The 16541-nt window shown below is 36.0% G+C and overlaps 1 protein-coding gene across 7 annotated transcripts in view; it reads left to right on the top strand.

Annotated features, from left to right (window-relative positions):
* Positions 1-16541, top strand: part of ANKRD17 (ankyrin repeat domain 17) — a 163055-nt gene that overhangs the window by 66420 nt on the left and 80094 nt on the right. For all 7 annotated transcript variants that reach the window (XM_087434424.1, XM_014787970.2, XM_004419161.3 and 4 more), the window contains exons 2-3: positions 6594-6747; positions 14496-14652. In XM_087434424.1, coding sequence (XP_087290550.1) covers positions 6594-6747; positions 14496-14652 — 311 coding nt within the window. The remainder of the gene's footprint in view (positions 1-6593; positions 6748-14495; positions 14653-16541) is intronic.

Raw genomic sequence — 16541 nt, 5'->3', positions numbered from 1 at the left:
AAGTATGTTTATCCTTAGGGACTAACCCTTTTCCCCATCCCCACTTTTTTCATTTGATGTATTAAAGTAAGTTCCTAATTGGTTTTTTGTCTGTTGTCACATCTATTCAAAACTATCTTTCACATGGGCTCTAATTATCTCTTTAAAACACTGATTATTTATTTTAATACTTAAATTCTTCAGTAACCTACTATATAAATTCTGAACTTCTCAACACAGTATTGAAAGGCCCCGTCTTTCTTACTTCCTTAAGCATTAATCTTTTTACCATTCTCATTCAAAATTGTTTTTTCCTTCTTCTATACAGTCACTGTATTAGTATACATTTAGTACTATTTTCAGTCTTGTTTGGTATAGTTAGTTGTTTGCACAGAGTTGCCTTTCTATATTGTATATTTGTGGAAAGCATTGATTATAATAAAATCATTTTTATATTTCCATTCTTCTTTGGCTGTCCTACCGCTTTGCACATAGTGTGTAATTGGCAGTTACTATTTGTTAAATGGAGTGGAGTTTGCATATGTGATGTCCAGTTAATCAGAATTATCCTATATCATTATACTTTGAAACAAATACCAGTTTATTACGCTACAAAATGGACTACTATTCTCTGATATGGCAGTGATAATATATCTATTTTGAAGAGGAATTAGTTTGAAATGTAATGCTAATGTTCACAGTTGGTGCAGATAGCCCTACATTTCCTAATTTTCATGTGACTTTGTGTTTTGAGAATGGAAGGATTGGGAGTACCATTAATGGCATAAGCAAATCCATTTAGCCCTGACCATTGTTAAAAGACTTTGGTTTTCATTGTTAAGCGTTGTGTTGAGTTTATTTGGGGAAGAAAGTAAAAAAGAATTTTAATTACTTTGTTAATCTAAATAGTGTTACTGTTACATAATATTTTTTTAAACAAAAGCAACTTCTGCAGTGAAACATGACCTTTAATCTTTCAAAACCAAAACGATTTAGCACCCACAAAAACATAGAGACTAATATAATAAAGCCTCTATAAATCTCTTTCTCAGATTCAATATTATCAAGAATTTGCCACACAAGTTTGTTTTCCTAAAGTATTTTATGGCATATTACTGACACTACTCCTATATATTGCAGTATGCATCTCTGAAAGATAAGGGGGGCGTTTTCATATCCAACCAAAGTAACTCATTTATGCTATCTAATATCCATTTAATATTCGGATTTCTTCACTTATCTTGAAAATTTCAAATAAGGTATATATTTAGTTGGTTATGTGTCTGGAGTCTCTTTAATTTAGAACAGTTTTTTACTTTCTTTGTCTCTTTTTTTCTTTTTTTTTTTTTTAAACAGGTTCCACACTTTAGATTTTTCTGTTTCCTTCTATTTAACTCAGTGGTTCTCAACTTCCTACTCCCCAAGATTTTTTTGTTCATTTGTGTGTTTTTCCTCAAGGGGACATTTGGCAGTGAGTGGAGATATTTTTGGTGTCACAACCTGTAGTAGGATAGCTACTGGTATCTAGTGGGTAGAGGCCGGGGATGCTGCTAAACGTCCTGAAGTGTATAGGATAGCCCTTAAGAGCAAAGAATTACGCAGCCCAAAATGTTAAAGCCCAAAATGTCAATAGTGCCAAGATTAAGAAACATTGTTCCTAATATTTACCTTATTAATTTTTGTAAACTGAAAGTTATTTCTGAGGACACTATTAGATTATTGTTTATTTTGAGAAGAGGCAAGAATACTTCATAGGAGGTGCTTTGTATTTTATGTTGCATAAATCAGGGGCATATAATGTGTAGTTGTTACACTTTTAGTAATTAAACAATGGGTTCAAGTGGTGACAGTTTTATCCCTAAATATAGAATTTAAAGTCACCTTGTCTAGAGCAGAGTGAAACAACCTCTTTTTACTCCAGCAGGGAATTTGCTAGTGGAAAGAATATTGAAATAGTTAATTGGATAACTGGTCTCTTGGTGCTAGATATTTAGAAACCTGCTGTTTAAATAAGGGTCCTGTGCTGCTGTTTTCTCATCTGTAACGATAAATTGAACCAGGCCTTTGCATTTTGATGGTTCTTTATATTAGACAAGAATTTGATGCGCAAGCACCATTCCATAGAATATCCAGCTGGTCAAGACAATACATCCAAAAATAGTTTAAATGTAACTTAAATTGTCATGCTTTGAATATTGATAACTTTGATAGGTTCTTTCCCTTAGGGAATAAATTTACTAAGGACATCCCTTTCCTTCTGTCTCTCCTCTGTTTGTGGAAATTATTTATACATTTCATTTAAAGATAACATTTCAAATATTTTTGTGGATTTTTTATTCAGACCATTTTTAATGTTCCAGAACTTGACTGTGATTCAAAATGAATATTTTTTCTGTAGAAAGAATATAATAAAAAGGGAAAATGCATTTTAGTTTTTAATCTGAATTACCTCAACTGAGGATATGGTAGAGAGGTATATGCCCATAACTTAGTTAGTTATAGTTTACATTTGAATAAAGGATTACTATTTTTGTATTTTTATAAGACTGCATCTCTGGGTTTTTTTTTTTTTTTTTTTTTGGTGAGGAAGATTGGCCTGGAGCTAACAGCTGTGCCAGTCTTCCTCTATTTTTTGTATGTGGGATGCTGCCACAGCATGGCTTAATGAGCGGTGTGTAGGTCTGCGCCCAGGATCCAAACCCGTGAACCCTGGGCCGCTGAAGCAGAGCACGTGCCCTTAAGCACTACACCACTGGGCCAGCCCCTGCATCTCCTTATGTCAGTCTCTCTCCACTTACTCTGTACTGTAGCACAAGAATCTTTCCAGTTGGAGAAAGAGGAATTGGTGTTAAAGGAGGAGGTTCTCTTCTGCTTCCTCTTCTGAACTCCCATTGCCCTTTTTTTTTCCTCTTATTACCCTATGCACTTTCTACCCTGTATTATTGTTCATTTGTGCACATACTTTGGTTCTCTCATTAAAGAAATAAGTTCATTGATAGTAGAGTTGATTTTACACATATCTGTATCCCCCATAGTAGTAAACAGTAGTATCTCTTGCACAAAGACTATTTGCAATAAAAATGTATTTAATAAACCAATGAAGATAACATTTTGCCCTGCTTGCTACCTAATGTACAGTTTTTCTATATCTATAAAATATACCTCTAAGTTTATTTTGTGTAACTAACTCTCCCTTCTCCAAATACACTACAGCCTTTTAGAATCTGAAAAGGAAGGATCCTCAAACCATCTTTTATTATTCAAGAATTGAGTCCTGACAATGTGATGGACATAATTCTAGTTGCCAGATATATGTCAGTGTGCCAAACAGCATCCCTGTTTCCATGGAGTTTAGAAAGGCAATAAGTATATATAAAAAGTCATGTGTGGGGGCCGGCCCAGTGGCGCAAGTGGTTAAGTGCGCGTGCTCCGCTGCAGCAGCCCGGGGTTCACTGGTTCGGATCCTGGGCATGCACTGACGCACCACTTGTTAAGCCATGCTGTGGCGGCGTCCCATATAGTGTGGAGGAAGATGGGCACAGATGTTAGCCCAGGGCCAGTCTTCCTTAGCAAAAAAAAAGAGGAGGATTGGCATCAGATGTTAGCTCAGGGCTGGTCTTCCTCACCAAAAAAAAAAAAAAAAAAAGTCATGTGTGATAAATTTATGAAAAAATTATGCAGAATAAGGGTCTAGAGATGCCGGAGACACTTGCTTAGGTCTCCCAGGTAGCACCTGAAGCAGTAATGGTACCTAGGTCTTTAGATCCTAACAGTGTCCTTGAAATTAGTTTCTTCATTAATCTTAAACTGGGGGTGGGGGAGGATATAATAGATATCCATTTGTATTCTTTTCTTACATCCTTATACATTTTTTTTTTTAAATCTACGTGTAGAATTTCGAAAGTCATTTGAATTTACGGTTTTTTGAAAAAGTTTTCAAGTTTTTCACATAGTAAGAATAGTGGACTTAAAAATCAACATAAGAACTTATGTGGAGAAGTTTGAAGTCAATAAGAAAACGTATTTCTCCACTTTGTATCCCTCATGAAGAGATTGAGATCCATTTTTCTTCGTAAATTTTCACCAAGTTTAGTTAAGATACAACATGGCATAGGGGACTTTGTGTCAGAAAATCACTTTTTATTGAAATTTAATACCTTCTATGTCTAACTTCTAACTTTCTGACTTTCCCTATAGTAAAACCTTTGTTCTTGCATATAGAAATTTTATACTTTTCTACCAGTGCCACATTCCTTTTCTTCTTTTATGCAAATTAGTTATTTTGGTCAAAATCCTTTCATATTCTTTCTGCATGCAGTGTCTCCTTCAAACAGTTTTAGTACTTCTGATCTGTACTTTTGATTTGGCACTTAAGTATGCACTGTTCTTTGAGATCTTTTGTTTTCTAAAACTTTAATCTAAAATATTATTTAATTATTAGTATGTTCATTTTTTCATGTTTATTTTCTTTGTTTTCCTTCTTACATCCCATTGGGTTGAAAAATTGTAGATATTTTAAGAGAAAATTTCATTGGGAAGCACCTTTTTCTTTAGAAAGACTCATTTTCTGTATGGTTGAAGATAGGAAGACATAGTTTTTACCATGCTGTAATTTTGAATCACAGCTTGCTGTGGCAAAACCATGCCCAAAAGTCTACTTCCTAAAGTATAGTACTTATGCTTTCGCTACTGCCTTTAAAAATAAAATTTAAAAAAATATTCTTGTTTTTTTTCCTTAACTCCCTGCCATCTTCACAGTTGTTATTGATGGGTTATAGTTAATATACTGCCAAATTTTCTGAAATTTTTCAACAATTTACATAGATTATCTTCAAAGTATTCCGTGTCTATTTGCATTTGAAGTATTAGAAATCTGAAATGTTATTTCACGTTAAACTGTGTTAGTTTATTGGAAATTTGGAGAGAAACATATTATTTCCCCCCCAAATTTGACATTGGGTATTAAATATGTGTTGATTAAGTATAGCACTTTTGCCTAGTTACTAGATAGGTGACTTTCGAAAATGTAAAAATACAGAGTTTCTGGTGTTGTAATGGTTAAGAATTTATTCCTTAAAGTTGTTTTCTTATTCTGACATCCAGATACTATGCATGAGTGTAGTTGTGTTCTAGGTTATAATTACTTTTATATCTATTTTAGTTATTACAGTGTTAGAAATACTTTAGATTTGTGAAATAAATTTCCCCTGATCAAGTTAAATAGTGATATTTTATATAATAATTATCAACTTTTTATCAGCAAACAGAAAAGACTATATCTTAGTACCTATTTGTAAATAGCACTATGATAAGGGATGTTAAAACAAAACTTTTCCCTATGTCTTAGGAGCTTTCTATTTTCTAATTCTTTAAATAACTTTTAATTGAATCTGATATATGTTACTATATTAGTGGTTATTAGTGTATGGTCTTCAGACACCTCAGGGTCCCAGAGACCATTTCAGGACGTCCACGAGGTCAAAACTGTTTTCATCACAATATTAAGATGTCATTTTCCTCGTTTATTGTGTTGACATCTGTACTGGTAATGCAAAAGCAATGGTAGGTTAAACTGCTGGCCCCTTAATCAAAGCCATGGTATCAAATTGTACTAGTATTGTATTCTTCACTGCCATGTACTGAGAGTTAAAAAAAATAAAAAGCGGTTTCACCTTAAGAATAATCTTAATGAAACAGTAAATATTAATTTCTTGAAATCTCCACTTTTGAATACATCCTTTTAATGTACTGTGTGTGACAGAACAGGGAGTCCACATAAAGCATTGCTGCATACGAAAGTATGGCGTTTGAAGGAAAACCCCTTTTTTTTTGAGATGCGAGGTGAATTAGCCATTTCTTTTTCCGTGAAATGCCATTTTTGCTGGAAAATATAACTGATGGACACACTATACTTATCAAACTTGGGTCTTTGGCAAACGTTCTCAGAAAAGATCGAAGTGAGCCTATCACATTTTAAGGAAAACAATTGGCAGTATTTGTTGCCAGTGATAAAATTAAGCTTTCAAGCACAAAGTAGAATTTTGGAAATTGTAATTGCCTGGGCTTGACAGCTTTCCAATACTTAAAAGCTTTTTTGATGAAACCAGTGGTGATATTAATGAATGTGATTTTTTTGATACTGTAGTTTAATTTCTAATATGGTAAATATTAATAAATATAACCCTTACATGAAGTCCTTGGGAACACAGTACTTTATAAGTGTATAAAGGGGTCCTGAGAGCAAAATGTTTAAGAACAGCTGATTTAGGTCCTCTACCAAAGTTAAAGTTTTCACAGTCTACGCATTAACCTCATAACTTGCCCTTACCCCACCAAATTAAAATGGAAAAGAATACATATGATTTCAGAAAAAAATATTAGGCTGCATATGAATAATACATTCTTAAATTCTTCTACAAATGTTATTTTCTCCTTTAGTTAAACAATGGCCTTATATATCACATTGAATTTATTTAAAATTGCATTGTATTTATCATTGATATTTATGTTAAAATATTTTTTTCTCTCCTCTTCCTTTTTCTTCTGTTTCTCTTCCCACTTTCCCTTTCTCCTTTCATTCCTCCCTTCCTTCCTATTTTGTATTTGTTTTCTAGGTGGAGTCCTTCATTTTGGATCAGGATGATTTGGAAAATCCAATGCTGGAAACGGCTTCCAAGTTGCTCTTGTCAGGTACTGCTGATGGTGCAGACCTCAGGACAGTAGATCCAGAAACACAAGCTAGACTGGAAGCTTTACTAGAAGCTGCAGGTAAGTCTGCAAACTCTACATATGTAATACGTCTACCTAATTTTTCAAAGTTACACATAAATCTAATAAAAACTCCTGTTTTTATAAATGTACGATCTTAGATATTTAGTATAATACTATGCGTAAAGGTTAATGGATTACTTTCTAGAGAATTATGTGGAACATTTCATTAAAGTATATTTTCATTACCAGAGTAATAAAATGTACATGTTGCTGTCAACCTTATAAAGAGGGACTTCTTATATAGTCAATTTTCATTAGTCCCAAATTCCATATTTGTGAATTTGCCTAATTGATAAAATGTATTTGTACCCCCAAATGAGTACTCCCAGCACTTTTACAGTCTTTCATAGAAATTCACAGAATTGTAAAAAATTTGAGTTGTCCCACACACATGTTCCCTGCTAAGATGAAATAAGGTGATACTCTGCCTTCTTGTTTCAGCTTTCATACTGTAAACAAGTGTTCTTTTCACAATCTACTTAGTGCCACATTTTTCACATTTTTGTGCCTTTTGTTGGCGATTTCACTGTCTAAAATGGCCCCAAAGTGTTATGCTGAAGTACTATCTAGTGTTCTTAAATGTGAGAACACTGCGATGTGCCTCATGCAGAAAATACGTGTTAGATAAGCTTTCTTTCAGGCTTGAGTTATAGTGCTATTGGCCATGAATTCAACGTTAGTGAATCAACTATGTGTTAAATAAGGTTGTCTTGAAACAAAAACACACATAAAACAAGCTTGTGTATTGATTAGTTAATGCAGATGCTGTGACCAGAGTCTTGTGGGAACCTAACCCTATATTTCCTGTAGAAGCAATGACTCAGTATTCATTAATTCAGTGTTTACAGTGACTTTACAGAACATAACTACCATGAATAATGAGAATCAACTGTATGTAGTTACCCCACTTTTTTGTCGTAGAATGTCTCTTGAAACCTTACAAAGTGAATCATCATTATATTTTTTTTTTTTTTTTTTTTTGTGAGGAGATCAGCCCTGTGCTAACATCCGCCAATCCTCCTCTTTTTTTGCCGAGGAAGACGGCCCTGGGCTAACATCCGTGCCCATCCTCCTCCACTTTATATGGGACGCCGCCACAGCATGGCCTGCTAAAGCAGTGCGTCGGTGCGCGCCCGGGATCCGAACCAGCGAACCCCGGGCCGCCGCAGCGGAGCGCGCGCACCCAACCGCCTGCGCCACCGGGCCGGCCCCAATCATCATTATATTTTTATAAAGTGGATCATCATTATATTATCCCCCTAAGAACAGTATTTTAATTAGAGATTATCTCCATAATCAAAGATTTAGCACCATCTATATATAATGTGCCCTAAATGTAAGGAAATAGTAACTAAATCTCTATGATCATTTTTAATAACCATATATTTTAACTTTTCTAAAGTAGAAATAAATATGCTGTGAACATTAATTGTTCATGGTTTGAGCACGCCAATGTACTATATATTGTACATGCAATGCATGTAAACTGCTACTTTGTTATAGCATAAAACTGACCTGCTGTTTGGTAATCCTTTCAATAAATATCGTTTAACACAGCATCTAAATATTTGAAGGACTCGTAGTTAAGTTTGATTTCTCTCCTGGGTAAAATTCTAGAATGGATCATTAAAGAGATTTTGATGAAATACAGATGAAAACATGGTAGAGGCACATACAAGGTCCTAACTTGAGGGGACAAAACTATTTGTACAGAATAGTTGAGATATAATTTAGCATTTCCCAGAAATTTGATGTTTCTCTAGAAGTTTATGTGAGTGAAATGAAGATTGTGAAATGATATGAAAACGTGTCGTAAGAGGAGCAGGGAATGTTTCTCCTGAAGATGAGAAGACTCAGATTGAATACAAGAAGGGTATTTGTTTTCTCTGGCCCCAAGAGGCAGAACCAGGTTCAAAGATGCTACATGAAAGTAGATTTCAGCTAAAAGGAGCTACTTTTGGAGGTAGAGTTCCTTTTCATAGATTACTAATAGTTGCTTCATTTTTCTTATTTCTGGATTTATTCCCATTTTTTCTATTTTCTTTACAGTAGCTAACAAGCTACCCTCCCTTCTCCCTCCCTTCCTTCTTCTTTCTCTTTCTCACTTCTCCTCTCCCTCTCTCCTTTATTTCCTTCCTTTTTTAAGTTGAAAAATTGCACATTCAAACCCCAAGAGAATAGCATAATGAACCCTCGGCATATCCATTATTCAGTTTCAACAGCCATCAATGTATGGACATTCTTGTTTCATCTTTACTCATTACCACCCTGCTGACTCCCCACTCCCCATGTTAATTTAAAGCAAATCTAAGCCTCATATCATTTCATATTTAAATACTTCAGTATGTATCTCTAATTAAGAACTTTTATAAAAGAAATATAACCGAAATACCATTGTGTATCTAAAGAAAAAAAAAATAGTAATTCTTTAATATCGCCAAACCCACTTGTTTTATAATGGTCTTTTTTACAGTTTATTTGTTTGGATTAGGATTCAAACAAGTTTTACATATTTTTGATGTTAATTACTTTTCTCAAGTGTCCTTTAATCATAATAGTTCCTCCCTTTTTTTTCCTACTTATTTATTGAAGAAATTGAGTTATTTGTCCCACTTTATGGATTTTGCCAGTTGTACCTCTGTGTGTTGTATTTCCTGTAAATCAGAAATCAGATCTAGATATTTGACTGGATTCAGGTTCATTTTGTTTTTGGCAAGAATAGTCATTCATAGTGTATATATTTCCTTATGTATCACATAGGTACTCTGGTTGTTTCTCTTTTTGCGATACTGAGATTGATTATGGTTTAGGCGTCTTAAGAAAGGATGCTTGAGGGGTAAAAGTTTTTGAGACCTTAGCTGAAAATACCTTTCATACTGTCCTCATACTTGATAGTTTGACTAGGTATAGAATTCTAGTTTATTTATTTGCTTTTTTTTTTAATAATTTTATTTATTTATTTATTTTCCCCCCAAAGCCCCAGTAGATAGTTGTATGTCATAGCTGCACATCCTTCTAGTTGCTGTATGTGGGACACAGCCTCAGCATGTGTCAGTGCGCGCCCGGGATCCGAACCCAGGCCACCAGCAGCGGAGCGTGCACACTTAACCGCTAAGCCACTGGGCCGGCCCATAGAATTCTAGTTTAAAAATCACTTTCAAAAAAAAATAAAATAAAATAAAAATCACTTTCTTTCAAACTTTTGAAGTTAGTGCTCCATTGTCTCCTAAGTTGCAGTTCAGAAATTTAACACCACACTTATTTATGATGGTCTTCTATCTCTGCTACTTTTCCCTACTCCTACTTCTCCAAAGCATTAGAATTTTTGGCATTTTAAAATTTTTGCTGTCATTTTGAATATTTTTGGCTGTCTTTCACATTTAAGATTTTCTTCAAATGTCTGGTCAACCCTGGGTTTTGTTTGTAGTCAATAGCAAAGGCTTAAAAAGCTAAATTGGAAGCTATGCATGCATGTTTTGTCAACTGGTGGGTTTTCCTATCAAGTATTATATATATATTACATATATAATATAATTAGTTTCCTATTGCAACATAACAGTTCACCATAAACATAGCAGGGTAACACAACACCCATTTACTCTCTCTTAATTGCTATAGACAAGACATCTGGGCACACAGTGTGGCTAGATTCTTTTGCTCAGAGTCTCATGGGCTGAAATCAAGGTGTCAGCTGACCTGAGTTCTCATCTGTAAGCTATAGAAGAAAATCCACTTCCAAGTTTATTGTTGTTGGTAGAATTCAATTCCTAGGAGTTGTAGGACTGAGATACTGATTTCCTTATGGACTGTCAGCTGGGGCTGCTCTCACCTCCTTGAGGTTGCCCACATTCTTTGACATATGGCTCCCTCCATCTTCACACCAGCACAGCACATGGAGCCCTATTCATGCTTTGAATCTCTGCCTTCCTTTTCTCCAGTCAGCCAAAGAAATCTCTTTGCTCTTCCTGGGCTCATGTGATATGGTTAGGCCCACTCGATAATCTCCCTATCGTTTGGTCAACTGTGCCATATAATATAACCTAATCATGAGTATAAAATATCAAATTTGCAGTTGCAAGGATTGTGTAAGAGTGTGTACACCAGAGGTGGGTAATTAATCTTGGGAACATTTTAGAATTCCTAGTACATAGTGATCGGACAGAGACCCTTCCATTTCTTTGAGAACCCCCCCAAATGTCAATATCTTTAAGTCTTTTTTCTGTATCTGTTCAATTTCTTGAGAGATTCATCTGCCCAGCTTTTGACTGATGAATAATAAACCTGGCTGCCCGCATTTTGGGAGCTGAGAATGGGAAGGGGGCTGAGGATCTCATTGTTTATCATGCATATGTTCATTTAATCCTCATTTTTGATTTAGTATCTCATCTCCTCCTGTATATCTGATGTCTCCTACTCCAGGACCTTTCTGGTTTGGTTTCTTGAGAGAATAAACACCTGGCTGTACAGTTTGGGGATAGAGTCTTAAGTGTCTGACTGCTCTTCACAGGAGTTCAGTCCGTCTCTCTGTTTTCCGACCCAAGCCTCACCCTGTAGCTGGTACCTATAATATCTCTGTCCTTTTGGGCCGATCACCTTGTTTCTTTTTTTTTTTTTTGTAAGGAGGACTAGCCCTGAGCTAACATCCGAAGCCAATCCTCCCCTTTTTTCTTGAGGAAGATTGGCCCTGGGCTAACATCTGTGCCCGTCTTCCTCTACTTTATATGAGACACCGCCACAGCATGGCTTGACAAGTGGTGCGTTGCTGCACGCCTGGGGTCCGAACCTGGGAACCCTGGGCCGCCGCAGCGGAGTGCGCACACTTAACCACTGTGCCACCAGGCCGGCCCCACCTTCTTTCTTTTTGATATCTGCATTTCCATTTATTCTGTTTTCCCAGGTCAGTTACATCTCCTATTTACTTTGTCTTCATAAATATTAGTTAAGATTTAGAAATTTCTCCTAGTTTTATCAAAGATAAATTTCCTGTTGTATTTTAGTTCTCCCTTGAGTAAGCTCTTAGAGGAAAAAGGAGAAAAATTATCTTAAAAACATCTATCTCGTTAATCTTTTAATGCATCTTCTCTCTGAAGTTATGGGGTTCTGTTGTTCAGTTGATTAAATGTTGGAATTTCGAGAGAATAATCTTATCACATATCTTTTCTGTTTTTTGATCTTCACTGATTAATATCTAGCAATTGGATAAGACCAGTAAAAAAGGATCACCATTGGGGCCAGCCCTGTGGCACAAGTGGTTAAGTGTGTGCACTCCGCTGCTGCAGCCCAGGGGTTCGCTGGCCCGGATCCCAGGTGCGCACCGACGCACCTCTTGGCAAGCCATGCTGTGGTGGCGTCCCATATAAAGTGGAGGAAGATGGGCATGAATGTTAGCACAGGGCCAGTCTTCCTCAGCAAAAAGAGGAGAAATGGCGGATGTTAGCTCAGGGCCGACATTCCTCACAAAAAAAAAAAAGAAAAAAAGGATCATCATAATCCAGAGTAGCTAGAATAAATTAATTTTCAGTCACTATTTATTCATTTGGAAGGTTACCATTTGTATCTTAGGTTACTTCCTAGTTATCTTTACTTAAATAGTTATCTTTAGTATGAAGATATGAGTTCATAAAAATTTTATATAGAATATTTTGTTTTTGGTGTTCTTTCTTTTCAAAGCAGTGATTACTTTCTAATGATCCAGATGTATCCTCTTGTCTAGTACTGTTGCTGTCACTGACAAATAGTTGTTATATAGCCAATCTGGGTTGGCTAAAAACTTGGAGTTAATTCTCTCATGTGAAAATATATCTGTGATCTTGGTCTCCATAGAGCCTTAGGATACTTAACTAACCATGAATATCTTATTGAATAAGTACTACTATAGCAGATTCAGACTACGGTTGGCTGTTATTAGTGACACAATTTATATAATAGGTATCAGTCTTATTAGACCAAGACTGATATTCTTTTATCCTTTGCACATCTTGATTATAGCAGGTACTAGATTTGACTGCTCTGAACATTTGTTAATAGCTAAAATCATAAAGGCTTCTTGCAGATTTATTTTTGGTTCCATAGGATGTAATATTTGATATCTTGGATTTTTGAGAAAGAAAAGCAAACAGGTATAAACTTTTCTTTTATAAACTTTAAACACAAACTTACATGATATTGTTGAGTCTTTCCACCATTATAAGAAATCTGCCCAGATATGTTTATTATTACCATTTAAGTGGTCTTTTTGGTCTATGTCTTAGTTAAATAGTTTGTTTTAAAACCTATAGTAGTATTTCTTAAACTTTAATGTGCATCTGAATCACTTGGGGATCTTTTTTTTTTTGGTGAGGAAGATTGGCCTTGAGCTAGCATTTGTTGCCAATCTTTGTCTTTTTGCTTGAGGAGGATTGTCATTGAGCTAACATCTGTGCCAGTCTTCCTCTATTTTGTATGTGGGACGCTGCCACAGCATGGCTTGATGAGCAGTGTGTAGGTCCACGCCTGGAATCCAAACCCGCAAACCGTGGGCCGCTGAAGCAGAGTGCACAAACTTACCCACTGCGCCACCGGGCCAGCCCCTTGGGGATCTTTTTTAAAAATTCAGGTTTTGGATCAGTATATCTTGGAGCCTGAGATTCTGCATTTCTCCCAAATGATAGCAATGCTTCTAGTCCATGGACCGCATTTTGAGTAGAAGAGTTCTGTAATATCCATCATAACGTTAGATGTTTATCTTCAAGTTGGAGCAAAGGTTCTTAATCCTGGCTGTGCATTAGAATCTCCTTAGACCTATTAAAATATGTAGTAGATGCCTAGGCCCCACTTCCTACTTACTGGAATTACATCTTTAGATATAGGAGAGCTCAGCAGTTATAGATATATATTTGAAAAGCTACACTGATGAGCAGCCTGGATTAAGCACCACTAGGTTAGAATAATAAAGGTTAGAGATAAGCTTGCTTATAGTGATATCTGGAAAAGCAACAAGTTATGTTTGTTGTGGATGGTTACTAACCATTTCTGCTTTTGAAAATTTTTTTTTCTCTTGCTGTTCTGAATGTTTTTTAGATATGGTGCTTTTAGGTATGATTTTTGAGTATGTGTAATAAGTTTAGTCATAATTTGAAATAAATAGATAGTCATATATAGATTATCTTTTATATAGCATATAATGTTTTATTACGTCATTTTTGGTCACAAGTGACAGCCCAATTTAACGTTCTTAAACAAAAGTCGTTTACCACAAGTGTAGGAATGGTGCTGGCTTCTGGCACTACTGGTGTCAATGAGTCAAAAATAACTTTATCAGAACTGTGTCTCCTTTGTGTTTCTCTGTTCTGCTCTCCTCTATGTTGACTTATTTTGGAAAGTTTTTTTCTCTTTGTGGTGATAAAAGTGGCCAAATAGCTCATGACTCACATCTTAGCAATTTAGCAACCTTTGAACATAGATTCATCTTCCAAACCAATGGCAAAAGTCTGAGTGAGGACTCCTAATTGTCCCAGCATAGGCCAAAGACCCATTTCTGGCACCAGAGAGGCACAGGGTCAGGTACTTATGGACCACATGGAAGGAATAAGATTATTAGAGAATTGGAGAAGAGTGATTTCCCAAAAGATTTGGGGCAGACAATCTATATGTCCATTGTACCATTTGGAGGTTGTTTGTTAACATATGTAGAATTAAGTAACTTGAATTTTGCTTTTGTTTCTCCTTTTGGGTGTATCCATATTGGTGTGAAAATAATTTAATAGGAATAGGCAAATTATCCACGGCTGATGGTAAAGCCTTTGCAGATCCTGAAGTGCTCCGGAGGTTGACATCGTCTGTTAGTTGTGCGTTGGATGAAGCTGCTGCTGCACTTACCCGTATGAGAGCTGAAAGCACAGCAAATGCAGGGCAGTCGGACAAGTAAGTACATTTTCACCGTGATCAATATAAAAACATTTTCTTAAAAATAATAAAGATAGCTGACATTTACTGAGCGTTTATTTTGTGCTTGGCACTATACTGACCACTTTACATGTGCTAACTCCTTTATACTCACAAAAAGCCTTAGGCGTGGGTTTTGTTTTTACTCCCATTTTACTCATGAAAAGCTCAAGAGAAGGGAGTAACTTAAGGTCAAATAGGTGACAAGTGGCAAAGCTGGGACACCAGTGTCTGACTGCAAGGCTGACTTCTTACCCAATAGGTTATACAAGACCTTTTGCTTACTTAGATTTTGTTTTCTTTTAATGTTTTAGTGTCAAAGAAGTAAATGCTTTCTAATTAGTTATACCATTTTCCAGTTCATGTGCAAAGTTCTGGCCATTTTAAAGGGCAAGGTTTTTGTTTATTAGTTTAATGAATATTCAAAAAATGTCATAGATCTAGTTCCCATAACTTGAATGTGAGTCCCAGGGACTTTATTTTTTATGTCCTACAATGCCTTTTGTGTAATACTTTACAGTTAGTGAGGGCTCAGTAAATATTTTGTGACTTTTGCCTTTTAAGTTTTTCTGATGATGCTATGCAATAAAAATCACACTACCTAATATATAAAAACAATCATGGATAGTATAGTGAAAAATTGATCTAAACTCCAAGAAAGCAGCTGGGAAAGAATCATTAATACGTGTTACTTTTTTCATTCTTCAGAGGCTTCTTTCTTTCCTCTAAAAAGAAGTCATTTGATTTATTTTAGCAGTTGCCTTTAAACAGTTAAGAAAATAGGAATATTCTTTTATATATGGATGGGTTTAGAGAATAAAATAATAGCATTTAAGAATGGTCTTTATTTTATTTTTTTTTTTGTGAGGGAGATCGGCCCTGAGCTAACATCTGCCAATCCTCCTCTTTTTTCTTGCTGAGGAAGACTGGCCCTGGGCTAACATCCATGTCCCATCTTCCTCCACTTTCTATGGGACGCCACCACAGCATGGCTTGACAAGTGGTGCGTCGGTGCGTGCCCGGGATCTGAACTTGCAAACGCCGGGCTGCCGCAGCGGAGCGCGCACACTTAACCGCTTGCGCCACCGGGCCAGCCCCAAGAATGGTCTTTAAATAATAGTGTTTTAATGCAACATCTTTTAAAAGTGTGAAAGAGAGGTTATATTATATAGTATTAATAAGAGTATCAGTTTGCTGTTTCCCTTGGCTCTGTATTGTATCTTCATTTGTCTAGGTTTTTGTGTTTTTATTAATTTATTTTACCATTCTTCTCATAGATTGACTCTCCTTCTTTAGTTACTCTCAGGTTCTATTCCTTAGTTAACATTCAGTTTTACTAGCCTACAATATTATTGATATTCTCCAGATATTTCTTTTTTTTGCTGAAGAAGGTTCGCCATGAGTTAACATCCGTTGCCACTCTTCCCCTTTTTGCTTGAGGTACATTTGCTCTGAGCTGATATCTGTGCCAGTCTTCCTCTGTTTTGTATGTGTGTTGCCACCACAGCATGGCTGCTGAAGAGTGGTGTAGGTCCACGCCTGGGAACTGAACCCAGGCCGCCAAAGCAGAGCACGCTGACCGTAACTAACAGACCATGGGGCTGGCCCCCAGATAGTTCTTAATGTGATGCCTGCAGAGATTGGCAAGAGAGAAAATTAAAAACACCTTGAAGAGTGTATTAAAGCTAATTTAAGCAGGAAATAGAATAGAAAAATAAAATGTCATAGATTCTTTGGCATTGAAAATTATAGGCAAAACAGTAGAGCATGTTTGTGACAGTCATATTTATTCAGCAAAGCTTGAGATATATAGTGGAGTGCAGTGAGTGCTGTGTGCCAGATTTTACATTAGTTCAATGTGGTGCCGT

The sequence above is a fragment of the Ceratotherium simum genome, chromosome 8 (genome assembly GCF_057802395.1).
Source record: "Ceratotherium simum simum isolate JZ-2026a chromosome 8, ASM5780239v1, whole genome shotgun sequence".
Classification (NCBI taxonomy): domain Eukaryota; kingdom Metazoa; phylum Chordata; class Mammalia; order Perissodactyla; family Rhinocerotidae; genus Ceratotherium; species Ceratotherium simum.
Note: the sequence above shows the minus strand (reverse complement) of the source record. Positions and strands in the feature narration are given on the sequence as shown.